The sequence below is a fragment of the Centruroides sculpturatus genome, unplaced genomic scaffold, assembly GCF_000671375.1.
Source record: "Centruroides sculpturatus isolate CEXI.00-Female unplaced genomic scaffold, Cexi_2.0 scaffold424, whole genome shotgun sequence".
NCBI classification, from domain to species: Eukaryota; Metazoa; Arthropoda; class Arachnida; order Scorpiones; family Buthidae; genus Centruroides; species Centruroides sculpturatus.
Window position 1 is genome coordinate 36,914 of NW_019384695.1, and position 20,057 is coordinate 56,970.

General features: G+C 29.9%; 1 protein-coding gene across 1 annotated transcript; it reads left to right on the forward strand.

The window, feature by feature from the left end:
- Positions 1-4,101: 4,101 nt before the first annotated feature.
- LOC111627420 (DNA-binding protein inhibitor ID-2-like) lies at positions 4,102-5,506 on the forward strand. The gene is made up of 2 exons (XM_023370985.1): positions 4,102-4,521; positions 4,865-5,506. Exons 1-2 carry the CDS (start codon positions 4,147-4,149, stop codon positions 4,937-4,939), a joined length of 450 nt encoding a protein of 149 aa, XP_023226753.1. The 5' UTR covers positions 4,102-4,146; the 3' UTR covers positions 4,940-5,506.
- The last annotated feature ends 14,551 nt before the right edge of the window (positions 5,507-20,057 follow it).

Here is a 20,057-nt window from a genome sequence, read left to right on the forward strand (position 1 = left end):
AAATATATATATATATATATATATATAATTATCCTTTATTCATTAGTTTATTAGCAAATTAAGGTACCTGAATGTAAAATGAACATTGTAATTAAATGCTTTAATTCTTAAATTTTTAAGTATCTTAACTGACAGAAAATTTCCATTAAATATTTATAAAACTAATAAAAATTATGGAGCAAGAAAAAAAAAACAAATACACTGATTAACTATAAAAATCAAAATTTGATGCATAGGACACAAGTAAAAATTATTTAAGAATTTTATTTCATTATAATTAGAAAATGTTTGATATTTTTAATATGAATTCTATAACTAAAACAAAGTGCATCATTTCTTTTGTTGATTCATCATTTTTTTTAATATTAATTTAACCCACTCCCATTACAAATAATGCAACGATTATTTTATCATTTATCCAAATTCTAAATGTAGTAGGCGTTTATCAATAACAGGATATTATATCAAAATTAAATAAAAAGAATTTTAGGTAGAGAAATTATTTTTCTTCCAAACAGATTCTTTTTCATGTATTAAATTTTAGTTTTTAATAAATAAGAGATTTTAGTACAGAAATGAAGATTTAGAGAGTTAATTGATATAGAAATTGAACCTGATTATGCTTATGAATTGAATAATAATATAAGATTAAATTCCTCCATCCATAATACTGTAATTACTTATAAAAGCCCTTAGTTTCATCTTTATATAATCTTTAATTTCCTCATTATAATTGAAACTTTCAATTTATATACTCTTAATGATTAATATACTGAAAATTTGGTTAAATTCATGCACTTGCTATTATTCTACTGCTCATTTAAAGCCATATAGTCTTAAATAATAAAGATAATATGAATATTACAATATAATTTTCTTAATAGTGAATCTTTAATTCAGTATTATCATTAAGAAAATCATTTTTAATTTGATTCAAGCACAAAAGAAAATAATACTGAACTATTATTTACCAAACAATATAAACTTATAATTGTTTGGCAAAGAAATTTACTAATTCTGATTTAGATATATGAGAATATTTGTGGATCAAATTAAAATAGAAAAACACCACATAAATTTTAATTGATAATTAGGGCATAAAGGATTGATATCTTCAGATTTTAGTTATGATGAAAAATGGAAGTTGTTTGGTGTAGAAAGTAAATTTTAAAAATTATTTCTGAGATATTTTATGAATAAATAAACTCCTAAAACATTAAAATTTAACTAAAATTATGTGGTATAAGGAAGATTCATGCTAAACTGTAGTTAAGTATTGTTGATGCTATATAATTTGAATGAATAAAATTAGTTCAAAATTAAAATTAATTATAAATAAAATAAAGAATGGATTAAATAAAAAATTCCAGTGTAAAGAGGAAGTTGTTAAAATATCAGAATAATTATAGTAAAACTGCAAAGTAATGATCAAGATAAAAATGTATGCCCAAAGAGTAATAGAGATAAAATTTTCAAGAAGATAGCCTAGTATCATATACAAAATTAATCATATAAAAATGTATGACACTGTAATTAATAATAAAAATTGCAATAATAACTTATAAGTAAAGGAATTTAATAAAAAAAAATGAAGAAAATTTAAAGTGGAATTTTATTATGCAAATTTGGTCTAAATAATAGGGGGAAAAATTCTAAAATGTCAACAGATATCCAAAAAAAAACAATTTTTTTTAAATGATAAATTAAACAAAATGGTAAGGTAAATTAATGCACTTATTATACAAGAAGAATTCAAAATTAATAATTATAATTATTCTATGATCTATTTTTAGTTACTAAGTAAGCTAAAAAAGACTTAAAACTTCAAAAGACGAATGCCGATCACCTGTCAAAGGTAGAGAATCATTTCGAGTGTTTGCTCCGATGTTACGATACAACAAATCAGTGTACAGATATGACTCAGTGTACAATTCCCACGCTTATAATCGAATGCAAACTTTTATCACGAAAGAGATAAGAGATATATCTACGTATGAGGTTCAAATAATTGAATAAGGTCTACATTTAATATTGGAAAATCTCATTTTATCAGCCAGAGCAAACTTTTACATCTGCATGGTGTTTGTGTAGATAGGGGGTTGAGAAGGGACGCGATTAGCTCCACATCTGTCGACCACACCGTGGGAACTGCCCCGATATCGCAAACGGAGTAGATCGGCCAGTTCTCTCCTTTTGCACAAACAAATAATTGATGCAATGTGTATAAAAGAATAATCATTGTTCTACAGTTTAAAATGCAATAAACTTTCCAATTAATTCTTTCCTTATTGCTTTCTCGTGGCACACTTCTTAATACTTACCACGTGATGAACACTGTAATGATCAAACGGGCCTATACATAATACGACGGACAACTATCGTACTTATCATGTTATGAATAAGTTAATTGTGATGAATAAGTGGACCTACTCATCATGTAATGAACGAGCAGGCCTATTCATCATATAACAATTGCAACGAACAAATAGGCCTGTGCTTCGTCTGTAGTATGTATCTTTATGAGTAATTATGTTGAGTAGACAACACCTAATCATGTGACGAACAAACAAGGCTATCATCGTTTTCATAAAATACAGAAAAAAAAATACATACAAGAAGTACAGATATATACGAGATCAATTATTCGTTAAACACGAACAACACAATCTTGTAGTATTATAAATAATACGGAAATATTTAATAACGTAACGAAGGTAATAGAGAGCGCACGTTCTTGGCATACAAAAATAAAGCTCCCCGTTTAATTAAATCTAATGATCATGTCGGTTTGAGCGTTACAACACTCTACAAACGAGAAGCCGGCACGAAATTGAAGTGGACGTCATAAATCAGCAACGCTTCTAGGATCTTGTCTGCACAAGGTTTTCGACAACGGACTTAACTTTGTCTCCTGCGGTCCGAGTGGTGTTCTCTGGACGAAATGTCGGCGCCAGAAAGGAGAGGTATGCGCCACACAAACTGGCAATTTAATACAGACAAAATACCAGTCACAGGTGAGAAGACAATCTGGCATCATTCTCTTTTGATACCGTGCCCAAAGAACAAACTTTTGACAGTTTTAAATTAAGGAGTTCGCACAACTATTCCCTTTTAATTGATAACTGTCAGATGTTTATAACCCCACCAAAAAAAAAAAAAAAGTCTAATAAACGAGAAACTTTTTAAAAATCTAACACGTTAGGAAAATTTCAGAAACGGTAATTATTTTTTACGAAATACGACATTTTGTAGCTGTAATTTGTTTCCGCGTTACGTGTTATCCGTTTTAAAGTCATTAACTCGTAGAGGAATCAGAGCGTGAATTTAAGAGTAGAAACACTGGCTGATACTATGCAAATATCAAACGAAGTTTGTAATGATCGAAATTTCTTTCCTTTTTTTTTAAAAAAAATATATTTTACAAGATATTGGCCAAGATTTTATTTATTTATTTTTTTAATCGCTCCATTCGAGATTTATACCAGTTACCTTATCGATTATAAGCAACATGTTAGTGTCTACGTCCTCGATAAGGACGTCTCTTTGATGTTGTTTTTTATATTTAAAAAAAAAAAACAATTAAAACTTCGGTTATTATATAATAATAAATACTGATTTAAGATAAAAATTAGTTATAATAGATCAACAATGTAACTAAAATATTATAGAATTAAAAATAAACTTATAAATAATTAATAAAAAATTCAGTTTTTCAGTACTTAAAAGTAGGTGTGAAAGCTGTTTTTCAACTATTAAATATAATTAATTATTCATAAATATTCTAAAATAACATGTTAACAAATAAACTTCACGCTAATGTCACAGCTTATTTATATTTGACACACCTAAAATAGCTAATACAACTCACTCTGACGTCACAATAAAATGTACCAATTCGACCGGAACATTATGTAGTGTTTCTTATGGTCCCACGGTTCCAACCAGATGTGATTGACATCTGGACAATTGTTCAAAGTTTCCTCATTGGTTATTTCCTTAACTCCGACCCCTTTGGACGTACAACCAATAAACGTATCTGGCAACCCATGACATCATCTAACTCCTCCCTCGTTTGATCGACGAGTCGATATAAAAGCCGCTCTTCATTTCTTCTGCGCAGTGAAGCGATTTGTACTCGTTGTGTGGATGTTTGTATTACCAGAGGATATAACAGTTAAACGCGAAAACATGAAATCGGCAGATTTGAAATCGTCCAACGAAACAAAATTCAATGGCGTACGTAACAATCGACATAAAGAACGTGACGTGACGCAAGAAGAAATGCAAGTGTTATTATGCAAGCTTAAAGAACTGGTACCTAATATGCCTAAGAACAAAAAATTATCCAAATTGGAGATAATACAATACGTTATCGACTATATCGTCGACTTACAAATAGCGTTAGAGAGTCACCCAACGTCTAGACCGACCAGCGCCATTGCTACAAGTCCGAATCGTCAGCCATTGGGTGTATTATCTACAGGAACTAACGCTGTAGTTAATACGTGTGCGGCCCAGGAGGTAAGTTCGACTTCTTTAAAAATATATTTATATATATAGAAATACGTATCATTTTTTTTTTTAATCTTAATTTCCGACCTAATAAAGGACTAGTGGCCCAAAATAGAGGTAACGCCAACCTAGAGTAACGTGTTTATTTTCGGTTTAGTAATCTGAAAAATTGGGGCAGCTGTTGGCGTTCTACTTTTTCATAAGTTTCCTTCCTCGTATTAACATTCAGCGCGAGGACGTATATATTATAGAAATAGGCATATTAACACTTAAATTTAAAAATAAATACATTTTACACAATCCGTACGTGTTTTTTTTTATTTATTTATTTTGAAAATTTCTTGTGTTTCAGGCTTGTCACACGGATAAAGTCCCGAGTCATCTAACTGATTTAGTTGGAACTACACCGCGACCTGTTTCATGCTAGAATTTTTTGAATAATGCAACAAAAATCCCCAACATCAGAGGCTCGAACAGGTGCGAATTTCCTGTCCAACAAACCTGAAATAGTCCAAAGGCCTGCTACTTATTCAAGTGTCTCGAACGAAGAGGACGAGGAAGCTCAAATCAGGATATACTGAAAAAAAAAAAAAACAAACAAATCCTTACTGTACCTGAACCAGGCAGGACATTTTAAGAAGAATGAGTGTAATATATATACATATTATATATATATATTAAACAAAATGAAAGAAATAATTATTATAAATGTATAAAATGAGATTTTATATGTATATTATGTTTTGATCTTAAAAAAAAAAAAAAAGAGAACGTGCAAATCTTGTGGCTGTGATCCTGTGTATAGAAAAAATTTTTTTTCCCTTGGTCGAAATATGAATATAATGGGACACTAGCTATAGTCCTCAGTGAGGAAGTGCGCATACTAATAAGGAAAAAAAAGAAATTGTCGCACGTGCAAATATTGTACAAATTTCCTCAATTTTTGTCTGCAATGTGATAACGCGAATATATATATAAGCAGTTTTTAAAAAAAGAAAAATAAGATTTAATTTTTTTGTACAAATTATGCGGAAAAATACATTAAAAAAATACAATTTATTCCTTAATATGTTTCATGTTTTTATATATATATTTTTTAGAAATATTTTCTACATAAAACGTCCGAAAAATTCGGTTAATTCTTTATTCTTTAAACACACAAAATCACGAATTTATTAGAATTAATTAATACGAATTACAGCGGTGTTTATAGTAATTTATATAAGCTTTTACGGTAACAATAGTTCAATTGGTCTTCCCTCTTTCGTGTATAAGCTACTAAATGTATAGCTACTATAATAACAGTTACTGTTGTTCAGTTGAACCTCCCATACGTGATATCGCTGCAGGTATGGGGGGAGAATGTTGTCATACACGGAGATCCCCTGCCTCGTCCGGTAAATAGATTACAAGAGAATTATTTTTAAAGACCGATATCTCTCGATCGCTTCCTTAAAAAGCTTTTATTGAAGATTATATAAACAGTTTCATTATTAATATATATTTATAATTTTTACTGTAATATTATAAAATGTCACCAGGTGAAGATAGGTTGAGGAAGTTAGCACGTGACACCCTATCACCTGGTCCAGCTGGACTTCGTGACGTCAACACACCTAGTTACCCCAGATGTCTTTCGCTTGTCTTCGCGAGCACATCTGCTTGGTTTTAGAACCGGAAGTGGTCGTGTGAATCTACACCTTGACACCAAAAGCCAAAAACATAGTTTGGCCCATCTGGACAACACTGAGAAGGAAACAAAACCAGGTTTATGGGATTTTCCACAAATCGAGACCGGTTACAAAAAACAAAAAATCTACGTTTAGCATCATTACTGTGGACGAAATAGACAAAAAGGTTATTATTTGTTGAATGCAAACTTAGGGTAAATGATGCACTGTTAAAAATTACTTCTATCTTTTGTTTTTTTTTTCTTTCTCTAAATCCGGGAATAATATTTTTGTTACACGAGTAAACTTCAGTAGAATATTCAAACTTTGTCTCTTGCGTAAATATCATTAAAAATATTTATGTTTAGATATAAAATGATGCAACATTACATACGTCATTAAACCGTAGGATCCTAGTTTGATAATCAGAACGATAGGATTTCTATGATCTGCATATGATTTTACGTATTAGCCTACATAAAACATGAAGTGAAAAACTTTGTTCTACATACTATACTATGTATAGATATACGGTCGATCCTCCAATAACACTGTTGATTATTCCGTTTTATATGAATTCCATGTTGTACGAGTCACTTAGATTTTACAAATGTGCCGGGCTGTGAACTGTTCACATATTTGTAAAATCTAAGGAATTCATATAAAACGGAATAATAACAGTGTTATAGGGGGGTCGACTGTATAAATATACATCGCATAGTAATATATATAAACATTCATACTATCTTGTTCGTGCATAAATCTCTATAGATTAATACAGTAGAGTGTATGATTTTTATATTATGTTTAGCATAAAAACAATTATTTTGCACACAAATATTGTTAATATTTTGTATGCTTCTGTAATCGCATCTGAATTAAATGATATTTTATGTAAACAGGTATGCTATTGAATATCATCTTATCATTCAAAATATTATTTAATTAAATAATAATAATGTAAAATAAGAGACGAGCATTTAAATAATTAAAAAAAAATGCTTTAAAATTCGAGAATTTATTAATGCCTATTGCTAAGAATGCATGTTAAAGGAATGTAAGCAATATTAATAATTCATTTGACATTCCTGTTTATAATTCCACCCCCTCCCCTAAAATTAGGCTTTTGTATTAGGGAAATTTAATATATTTTTTTTTGCAATATTCACTTGAAAAAAAAGAGCTAAGATTTAAATATAAATACATGCAATACTTTAATGTATTGGAGAGACGAATATTTTCCCACATTAAATTTTCAATTATCTAATTGTAAATCTGGAAAAAATTGTTTTCTTCCTAAAAACCAATGAACCGGAAGTCTGTCGAGGAGGCATATGGCCCGCAAAAGAAGACTATTTATGTTTCCGTCCACTATTGTATACAAACATAACAGTACAAGCATAGGTTGCCATAAGAACATATGGCCGACTAAGTTGGGCTCGGCTGGGGAAGGTGTGAAGAGTAGTCATCTCACGTGACTTCCTGCCTAAGCAAGGACGGACGCACGTGTCCGATGAGTAAATTCGATGCAGGTGTGCCGACGTCACGGCGCTTCCGGTCTGATTAAAGATCGGTTGCGATTTCGGATGGGCAGTAGAGCAACTTATAGCCGTTCGAAATTCAAAGTATGCTGCAACCGTTGCAGGAAATAACATTGCAATAAATGTTATAAATTCTGCCCGCAATTAATAAACGATTTCTGTGCACAATTAAACGTATTTAGTCTAAAGAATTTTATGAAAATTCTAGTTGAAAATTGAAGAAAATCTTTAAAGAAAACATGTCCCCTACATATATTGATAATGGAAAATGTGACAGCTTGTTCAAATATTGTACAAGTGCCAAAAGGAAACGACTATCTAAAATCGATGACAAATATCGTTCTATGTAAATATCACTAAAATGAAAGGTTAATACATAAAAGGAAATAATTAATAAAAAGCCGATTATTTAATTTTTCAATATTTATAAAACTGTTCAACCGATCATTTATAGATAAGAATATCGCCACTCTATTAACAGTTGCATTCAACCATAAATGGGATAAATTATAGGTTAAATACTTTTTATATATCTTAAATTCTCTATAACAGCCTGCTCTATTAGCCTATATACTTTATAAAAGAAAAATCTGATTAAAATTAAAATTATTTTACTGTTTACTCCAGCATCCCTTCCAAATTTCTTAAACAACTTTTCCTATAAGATACAATGTATAAGTTGCACACAGTATTAAAAAAAATTCAATAATTTTTGCTTTAAATTTTATAAAATTTGATATAATAATAATTATATTAAATTTAATACATGATATATACCCTGTAAGTAAATATATTCTTTGGCATTCTTCACACGATGCTGTTATAATTTTATATTGATTAAAGAAGGATTAAATGATTCCATAAATTATTTATAATTATCTTATTTTTCGAAAGCATCATAAAATTATGCATCAGTAACCTCTTTTGACTCTCAATTTCTCAGCAATTGAAGTCAAAAGAGGTTACGGATATCTAATTTTGTGATTAAAATCGAATTAAATCGCCATTAAAATTCTACGTTTATGCTCAAGATTCGGGAATAATTTTAAAAAATAATAATAATCTTTTCCTCTACACGACATAATTTATTTATTAATTATTAAAAAACCCACGACATATTACATATATATANCACTGTATATACCTCATTACTACGTATAATTCTTGTTGCATGAAGTACTTCAGTCTAGTGCCATACTCGATTTAGTGCCAGTTTCATATAGTAGTTTGACTGTACGTAAAATCGAAAGCGACTCGATTAACCGTGCCTTTTTTTTTCTGTTCCGGTTACTCTTCTGAATACGGAATTGGCGAAAAAAAAAATAATAATAATAATTATAATTATTTGAATAAGAAAGCAAATTATTCTCTACAATTATTAACCAACTTTGGTCCACCCTCTATACAAATTCATGAAAATTAATATCAGAATTTTATATGGTATAAGAGTGTATATGAACGTTATTAAATCCGGTTATGACTTACAGCATTCAGTATATACAAGTGTAGAAGTATGCAGTTGAACCAAAAAGAGAGAAAAAAAGTTGAAAGAATTTTATTATAGAATCAAATAAAGTTTCTAAAAGGTACGAAATCCAGTCACGTTCTTAAGAAAGTTTTGTTTTCCGCTCCGTCCAATCGCCTTTCAACTCGTAAAGCCCAAAATGGAAGAAGACTTAACTGGTGATCAAGTGTTCCATTAACAGACAACATTCTCAAGGAGTGAACGTGACAAATGGTGCTTTTCTCTTCCTCTATCCTCTATATATATATATATATATATATAGTTTTTTAACAATAATAATAATAACAGTGCAAAACGAGTTCCCAAGAGACAAAAATCTTTAAGTTAACCTTGACGTCTTATGCATATCTTTTTTTTTTTTAAAGTACTCTTTTCGCATCATTGCTTCCAACGGGAAATCTCCCGCAGGTGTCTAACTTAGAATCGGGCCTATGCCCTATTTAAAACCTCTACTTGATACAAGCAGAACTATGGGAACTGTATGCTTCGATGCTTTCATTCACGTTTATTTGGCGGGAAGGAGAAGAGAGATTTACAAACGATGCCACCATTTTTCTTCTCCATCTTACACATTTATCCTTAAATATATCATTAGAAATTGTTTAAAATTTGAATTTTTATAGGTTTTTTTTTATATTACTTTTTCCTCCTTTTATTTTTTGGGTATTTGTGGGCATCTAAAATTTATAGGCTTATGTAGATCGTGGGTATGTGAAGACACGTGTGGCATCCGAAGATTATGGCTGAATACATTTATAAAAATTATTAAATATATATATATTTAAATTAACAATTGTAAGTTTTAATATTGCGAAACTGAATTTTAATAATTTTCCTATAGTCTCTTGACATTTCAACACCTGTTTATCGTCGAGAGACGAACACCAATTGCAAAATCATTATGATTTGTCACGTTGTACTGTACGATGTCTAGCATTTCACTCGTCGAATGTGGGCGAAAGTTATTTAAAACATAAAATATTTGTATAACAAAATGTTATTTCATTTATAATTATTTGATATATACGGTATATAAAAATACAGCATTAAGTACGTGTAACGCAATGCAAAACACACTTTCCTTTATGTCACTTAAGAATATAATGTAAATCGAATGGACGTGTGGGCGAAAATTGACACATTTAAATTGTTCTTTTGTACAAACAAATATTTTAATAATTTTATAATATTTTTATTAAGTAAAAACACCATGTTATAAGTAATTTTAACATAGGTTTGTACCAGTCGACCCCCTATAACACTGTTGATTATTCCGTTTTATATGAATTCCATGTTGTACGAGTCATTTCGATTTTACAAATACATGAGCTGTTCACAGCCCGGCACACGTATTTGTAAAATCTAAGTGACTCGTACAACATGGAATTCGTATAAAACGGNGGGGGAAAAGGGGTAAAAATAATTATCTTGACTTTGTTCATTTTCGAGTTGAGTCAACGGCATAATGTAAATTTATTCACTAACCCGGATAAGACGTCAGCTCCCAACAACAGTCTAGTATAACACCCGTTAAAATTGTAATTTTTAGTAACGATTTTTATAGATTTTCGAACCTATTTAGGTAAATAGTTAAGTAGGTTAAACGAAGGATACGTATAGTTTCATAAGGTTATATATACTGTAAGCTTATATAGGATATGTAAAGTAGTTAAAATTTTATTCGAGTGGGGCCAAATTTAAATTATTCACATATAGAAGAATAAATGCAGATGCGATGTCCATGATGCGAATAGAACAATATAGCGGAACTTATCCTTCTTATCTATCGATCGCTTCTCGATCCGCCCAGGTGTGCAGGTGATCGGATCACTACAGGTGACCTTTTTTTTTCCTCGATGTGCATAGATTGGAAAAAGAAAAGGGGGGAGGCGGAAAACTCTAGCCGTTAGTTTGGAAAGTCATGCCCGAGGGAATTTTTTCTGTAGCCTAAAGAGTATGGGAAACGAACCAACGGTTATTATGTATAAGTCTTTTGATTACCTGCGCTCTTACGGAACGCGAAGTGTCCTGATCTTTCGGATACACCTGGTACAGGTGGAGTGTCCCAAATATCGGACGCGATGCGTGCTAACCATTCCGAGTGGAAAGTAACCACTTTGTTGCGCTACGTTCAGGTAGGCAGACAGGTGATCGACCAATAAGTGCAAATATCTTCAGAATAAGATTTTTATATCGCTATCGTGCGTATCAAATATGACATTTCCTCGAATTTAATACTAATTTTCTCCGCCATTTTGAATAAATTCGTGTTAAAATGAGAAGATTTACCTATATAAACTTTACGAACCACATTAACCGTTTTTGATTGAAAGTAATAATTGTAATTAAAATCTCTTCCTTATTAAATGCAATTATTATTATTATTTTTTAAGTTTCCAGCAGATTAAAACTCTCTGTTTTGTAAACATTTACCAACTTCTCGGAGGGACCGATGACGTTATCTCCGCATCCGGATGATACACATTACACACCCGATTTAATAAGATAAATACAAAGTTATTTACGCGTTAACTCGAACATTAACAATAGGAAGTGACCAATTTCAAGCTATCAAACTCACATAAACTTTAAAAAGTAATAATTATGAAAGACAAATTAGAACAAATTTAATTATTCTTAGAATATAATGCAAGGAAGTAGTAAGAAATTATTCACGGAGTAGTTTCAGAGAGAGCAATTACCGGAATCTCTGATGCGTATCCACAAAAAGGTGAATCTTTTTAAGAGCCCTTTTGTAAAACTGACACACCTAACATTCACTATAAAACACATTGTTTTTACTCCATTGCCAAAACATCCAAAAGGTGCGATACTATCTTTTCCTCCAAACCGCACGCTAGTTCTATCCAATTTGGCGAAAGATCTCCTCCCAAAATCATCCGAGCTTGACGACTACTAGTGCACAATAAGAGATTTTATCGTCAGATAGATGTTAAGGACACAGTTTAAAAAATAAAAAAAAAAACCTTTACTCTATTGAAGACAATGAATCGTCTTTCTCCTATTACGTGACATACTGTAATGATGCAGCAGTCTCAGTCTTTCTTAAAAGACACCTGTTTCCTGTCATAAGAATCGAAGGACACCTGTAATTAAAAAAAAGAAGAAAAAGCTAGTTTGTGGTCTTTTATCAAAATAAATAACTTACGGTTTATAAGCTCATTACTGAATTTTCTTTCCTTTTTTTCCCCCGAATTAAAACTCTGCGCTCTCTAATGGGTTATATACTCGTAACAAAAAAAAATCTGAAATCCGAGAATTTCTCCTATTGTTATTATTCCTCTTAAAGGGAAAAAACTGTATTTAAATCTACAAGGTTGCTCATAAGTCAGTTAACCGTTTTAAAAATCAAATTGCTGTCTTGTTCGGATGTTTAATTACAATTTTGCTTGTTCAATATCTTATTTTAATTGTTTGGCACACTTTTAGGAATTGCTAAATTGCTTTAAAAATGGTTAACTGATTTTAGAGCTATCCTTCATGTATAATGTGCATACACGTTACTCTAAAAGTTTATATTGTAACTTTCAATATAGGAATTTTTTTATGTTGAATTTCATTTAATTCTCTTGTAGGCAGATTTTCGAATAATTTTCTTACAAATCCATATAGCCTATATATATAGGCTATATATAGAAACACATAAAGTTGCCTACTAAGATATTTTTCCATTATAAAAAGCATACAGTTCTAGTCGTAAGCCCCAACTTTTACTAAGAACTTAGATAAATATTTGGAAAGTTTTAAGTAAATTTTAAACCTAAAAAAATAATTCTAAGATTAAAACTTATCTAAAAAATCATCCAAATATAAATACAGAACAGAAACAACACTCCTGTTAAGAATAAGGCCGTACACACATATAAGGTAAACTTATGATAAGTTTAAGTTTCTATTGTTATTTTTAAGCATAAAATACAAAAAATTATCAGAGCTTTTAGACAGAGCTATCTTATATAACAAGGTAATTTAATATTAGAAATTTGCATACAAAAATACATACGAAGACAATGCTATCTGTAAACTTATGTAAGTTCTAAAGTTACCTAACAGATGCTTAGTTAATCGTAAATTATCTTGAGTTATCCCAGTTAAATTATTTATATAAAATAATTTTTATTATTAGAATAACTTTATTTTATATAATTTAATATTAATAATTTATTTGAAGATAATGTAATTTTGTAGATTCGGTTCGTTTTTTTAAATAGTTCTTTCTATACGAGAGGGGGAAAAGGGGTAAAAATAATTATCTTGACTTTGTTCATTTTCGAGTTGAGTCAACGGCATAATGTAAATTTATTCACTAACCCGGATAAGACGTCAGCTCCCAACAACAGTCTAGTATAACACCCACTCTTTTACATCACTGTCGTCAGGTTGAACGTGATCAAAATACATTATACGACTTTTTAATTAGGTATCTATAAAAATATATTACTCATTTGATTGATTCTACGAAGTTAAAATGATCCATTCTACCAAAACAAAGTAAAATTTTAATACGGTGCCATTAAAAAAAAATCTACTATTCCTGTCGATTACACTCTACATAACAGTGTTATTTTCGATTTAAAAAATATATATATATATTAATTATAATAATAATAATTTTAATGGAATGTTCTAATTTTCATTCCATTCATCCTTAACGTGTCCTTGACTTTTAGGGTCTAGTCGTGTTGGCACCATAAAAGAATGTAACTGAAGGGAGGGAGTCGATTCACCTGGCGCCAGACACAGTCGATGTGTTGTATACCTGATGTATGAGAGACCCGTTTGTACTTATCAGTTCGTCTTTTATCAGTTAAATGCTATTCTGAAGTTACGCTATTAATAAACACGTTTTAGACACTCAATTTTAACAGTCATTCTTCATTTACGGCATCGATTGAGACGGACGTCTTTAGGATGGCGACGAGAATCGTTATAGAATACAAATGAGACGAGAACTTTGGAATAATAAATAAATAAATAAATAAAAATGTATGTTAAAAAGCTTATACTCGAATATCTTTATAATAAGATTAACAAATCTAATATTGAGAATGCATAAGCATTAGACAAATTCCCATTTGATAAAGTTGATGAGATGTAAGGTATTTAGGACCTTCATCTGGTTTATCGATGTCCCGATTTATACTAATCACACCGCTGAACACCAGAAGCTTATGCATAAGTTATTGTTTATTTTAAATAGTAAATTATGCCTCGAAAATAATGTAAAATCATTAGAAGAAAATTATTTTATTATCTCTTTTTATATCCGAAACTAAGGTGCCAAAATTGGATATAAAAATTTGAACACGAAATATACCACGAAACTATGTTAAATAGTGTAATATTATGTTAAAAAAAAACATTCTAAAATATTGTAACATTATCTATTTTTTATGCACAAAAATAAGGTGATAATTGCACGCTAAACACTAGAAACTTGTGCATAAATTATTATCTAATTTACATAAAATAAACCCTAAAAATATATAAAATTATATAATTATCTTCAACATTATGTTCAAAAGTAAAGTATCAAAAAAAAGAAAGTTTATTAGATATAAAATATGAATAATTAATAAAATTCGAGCATTATATTATTATAAAATTCACCTAAATTAAGAGTTACATATTTATTTTATAATTTACAACAATAGTTATTTATTTATTTATTTTTTTTTTTTAGATATTAGCGTATATAAATATAAAAATATAGAATTGAAGCTTTTATAATCTGTCTTTAACCATATATAACTAATTATTTTTTTTTCCTTTTAATTCCTTTTAATAACATTTAAACACACCAAATGAAAATGTATAACCTTATAAATATTTTAAAAAATGTATTGGATCAATATGGCGCCAAAAATATTGCAACTTGATACGTAATTAGTGCCATCTGGCTAAGTTCTTGGAAACATTCTACAAGATAAATGTCTATATTATATTTTATAATCTCAGATAGAATGAGGCATTGATTTTTTTCTTTAAATTCTAAAGTATAGATGCTAAACAAATGCTATTAGTTTATTCTAAAATTAAAAAAAAAACTAGAAGGTTCTATAATATATTCATGAACTTTACATCATCCCACAACTTTTAAAAAGTTACTTATTTAAATTTTTAAATTCATTGCATATGCATTCTTTTCGAGTGATGCGATAGGTGTGGTATATATATATATATATATATTTTTTTTTTCTCTCTCTCTCTCTCCTCCTCCCCTTTTGACAATAACGTATGACTTGCTTATAAATTAGTCTAGAAATGGTTTTTTTGCGTTATATTTTATTGATTAATTATTTTAAAATAACCGAATAAAAGGGGCGTATTGTGTATAACGTCATCGATTCGAATTCATCTGTGTTCAGCTGTGAACAAGCTATAGATTAGGGCCTCGCAGTTATGAATCTATAACTTAGTACTTCACATTTTTACATATATTAAGTTAGTAGAGGAGAAGGGCCTGTTATATGTTATAACTTAAGACCGGTTTACAGTTTAGAGGCCTTACTGCATAGTCAGGGTATTAATGAATAGGCAGGCAATCTAGGATTTAAAAGCCCTCAAATAAAACTTGGCCCAAATATGTTTCGTGTGTCCGAATATATTACTAAATCAAATTTATTAATGCGTTGTAACATATATTGAACAAAAAAAAGCTCCCATTTAATTTAATTTTGGCAAAGTACTGTACAACAATATAGTCTTTATAATAGTTAACTGATTTTTGGGCCACCCTGTAAATGCTTTTCGGTACTCGGTCTTGAATCAATATTCAAAATCTAGTACATTCTCTAGAATTATAGAGCTTGTACTGTACAATATTACGTATCGTGTTAAAAGGTTTTACATTATATAAATATATATAAAAAAAGGGATCCTCGCGAGTCTACGTTCGCTGAGGCCTCGCACAATTTAAAACCATTATGCATAGCCTAATGATTATTCTGATAAGAATCGTAATGCATACAACGGTACAAGAGGAAATATATTTTGTGATATATCTTATGATAAAATTTATAGATTGTTATGGTAACTACTCTCATAGGTTAGTGACAAGACTGTTTATATTAATTGTAAGTAGAATTAAGTTAAAAGCATTATTTAATTTTGGACAGTGGCGCGTTATGCTATGGACAAAAAAGGGAAACTGCCTGGGGCCTCACCAAATGGGACTTCGGGCAATTGCCTTTTGTGGGATGTTTCTCACAAAAAATTCTCCGAAGAAAAATGTCTGAAGTCAACGCTGTACACAGGGCCCCCATAATTCAAATTTGCCTAGGCCCTATGAAGCTGTAAGATGCCACCTATTTTGGAAAAAGAACTAATTTATGTATGTATGACAAATCTAGATAAAAGTTCCTATTACAGAAATTCCATTCAAATTTATTCAAAATTCTAGATTTGTGTTAATGAGAACAATTTATAACGAATGCCATTACATGGTATGTAAGAGTTTCAAAATTATGTTTTATGTATTATAATTTTTCAAAATAATTTTCAATTATATTGTTAATGACTTCTGAAAGACTCTGTGTACTGTATATATAAAAGGCCTCTCAGAAGTCGAAACAAGCTCGAACTACTCATCTTTTTAAGATTCCAAGTATAATATTCTATTTTATTTGAATGGAATGAAATGTATTACTTGAGGCACTATGGTAAGTGGTCTAAATTTTGATAAACTATACGTAAAATTAACATTTTATATCATTTTATTCGAACTCTATGATATAAGAATCGGGCCACATGGCTACTGAAGGCCCTATCCAGGACTAACATGAGTTTACATTTACGGGAAGGCCCTGTTGGATCTATAATAATGTGCTATGTGACTTGGTCTTTATAATAAAGTTTGAATTAATTTTTTTGCCAAAGTTTATTTATTTAAAAAATAAAATACAATTTTTTAAAATTCTTTTTTTTTAAAGATACCAAAGTGTGTAAAATGTAAATGGATTCAGGAAAAGAGAGAGAGAGCATCTATCTCATTCTGTATTGAATATATCCAAGATATCTTGAGATACCCTTGATATATTCAATACAACGTAACAGAAACAATTATCTTTTGAAACAAATTTCATACAGTTTTACAGAAGACGAAGATAAGAAAATCTAAGATTTCGATCAAATTTTGAGATAAAAGCATTGCGGACAAACAAACAGATGGACGTTAAAAAAAAAAACACATTACGCGGATCAAGTTCATAAAATGATAATGGCCACACTCGGTAATTCATAAAATTTGATTTAAACAATAATGGTATGAGGCCTAAATACTCAAAATTTACAAGAAATTCTCAAGTGTCTTCGGATTTCATTATTTTATGACATCATCATCTGGTCGGATGTCGTAAATCATGGAAAAAAATTCCCATAAGGAATTTAATTTTTGATTTTTCATTCGTATTTTTATATATAAATAAATAATTAATGTTATTTATTCACTTATTCTTTGGTTTTATTAAGAAGCAAGCTTTCTTAAATTGAGTATCTTGACCACAAGAACCATCATAAAACTAAGAAGAAGGGAGGAAAAAAAAAGAAGCTTAAGCGTGACACTTCCGTAAGTTTTTCAATTACCTGTAGCAGTTTTTAGTAAATTAATTATAAAATAGTGTTTCAGTAGTTAATTTATGATGTCATGTTACCGAATTTCTAAGAGAAAAAATTGATTTTCATCTTCGTTACTCGATTGTCACGATCTCCGTATTATAAATAAGGCTATAAAAATAGGTTTACGTTCATCAAGAAATGATTTTTAATACATTTAAGAGATCTTTAAAATGATTTATTTTATAACACTTTGCTCGGAAATTCTCAATTGTGTCACGTTTAGTCAAATACACTTTATGAATCATCTCTTCAAATTTCCTATTTGGAAAATAAACTGATGTGGTGCCGGAAGCCACATGACGCTTTCTCTCCGATCACGTGAACAGGGTAGTGTGTCGTCACCACCCCGTGATATTGAGTTTTAGAAGGATGTAACAGGCAAAAATTAGGACGTATTAAAAATAATAATAATAATAAAATAAGTAAAAATTTTCCTCGGTTTAAAAATCATGTAATATTCGAAACTATCCGTCATCTTCCACCGTCACGTGCTCTTATTGTGTTTCTGTTCGGTGTAAATGTTACCTTAGCGCCGACTATTGTGGTCGAACTATGGTAACGGGTACTCATTAAGCACGCGCCAGTAGTTCTCGTGCCAAGGTCGCGCCGACTACTGTACTTCTATTGGTATTGCCACGTGGTTTATTGTTATACCGTATACCCGACCGAAAGAAGAAAGGACTAGGTGTTGATCAATAGATGCTGCTCTGGGAGCGATGATTTATCAAAACTCTCACAATGTCTTAATAAACAACTGTAGGCTCATATGAAATTGTAACAATATATCATAAAATTCATTAAATTTTTAAATTTTTTTTTAAATAACATTTTAAATTAATATTTCGTCTATAATGTATTTTTAAAAAAAAATATTGCGTGTTACCTCGATAAAAACGTCGTTAAGATTCCTCGAAATACAGTAAATATATTTTTTATTAAGTATATCTTGAATATAATTTGATCCCTTTTAAGATAATATACCTCATGTCTGTTCTATATAATGTGTGTCTGTGCTGTGTGAGTTTCATTTGATATGTACAGGGCCATTGAGAGGGAGAAGAGCTAAGGATTTTTCCCCTGGCCTGGAGAAAACTTAGAGGTCCATAGTTGTTTCCACCCCCTATAAAATTAATGTTATTTTTACTTATATAAAATGAAATCTTTAATACCGTTTTTTATTAATAAAGAAATATTCTACGTATTTAATTTGTTAAAAAAAAAGATGGCTAAAGGGACTGGGCCCATAAGAACTCTCAAGAGTTATATTGTATATCTCTTGCAACTACAATAAATACATATAAACAAACATAACAGATGTTCATACACGTGTCTACAGATCTGTATGTTAAACCACAACTAGCAAATTATCATTAAAATAAGAAACAGCCTTCTTTTTAATAATAAAAACATTAATTTCACTTGATTGCATTCAGGCCTTATTATAGAGAAAGACTCAAAAAAATGTGCAAATTTTCATTTCATTGTATATCTTATGTATTAAGAAAAAAACAACTTTATTATTATTTAAAAATTTTTAATGTTTTTTAAATGCGCTTCGGGCCTAAAATGTCATGTCTAATAAGTATCTTTCATGATATCCGAGAGGCCCTAAATTGCGTGTATTGCTTTACAGAACGATTCATATCAGAAACAGAAATTCGAATTTTTTTTTTAAATTATTTAATATTATTTAATTTTGAGGAAGTTCTGGTATATATATTTTTTATACAGTCTTTATTATATAAGTTAATATTAATTTAATTAATTACAAAAGGGAACTTCTATTAACTCCGGTTATGACTTACAGCATTCAGTATATACAAGTGTAGAAGTATGCAGTTGAACCAAAAAGAGAGAAAAAAAGTTGAAAGAATTTTATTATAGAATCAAATAAAGTTTCTAAAAGGTACGAAATCCAGTCACGTTCTTAAGAAAGTTTTGTTTTCCGCTCCGTCCAATCGCCTTTCAACTCGTAAAGCCCAAAATGGAAGAAGACTTAACTGGTGATCAAGTGTTCCATTAACAGACAACATTCTCAAGGAGTGAACGTGACAAATGGTGCTTTTCTCTTCCTCTATCCTCTATATATATATATATATATATATTCCACAAATATCAAAATGCATTATAGTTATTCTCGAGTGCATTCGTGCAAATTTAAAATTTAAAAAA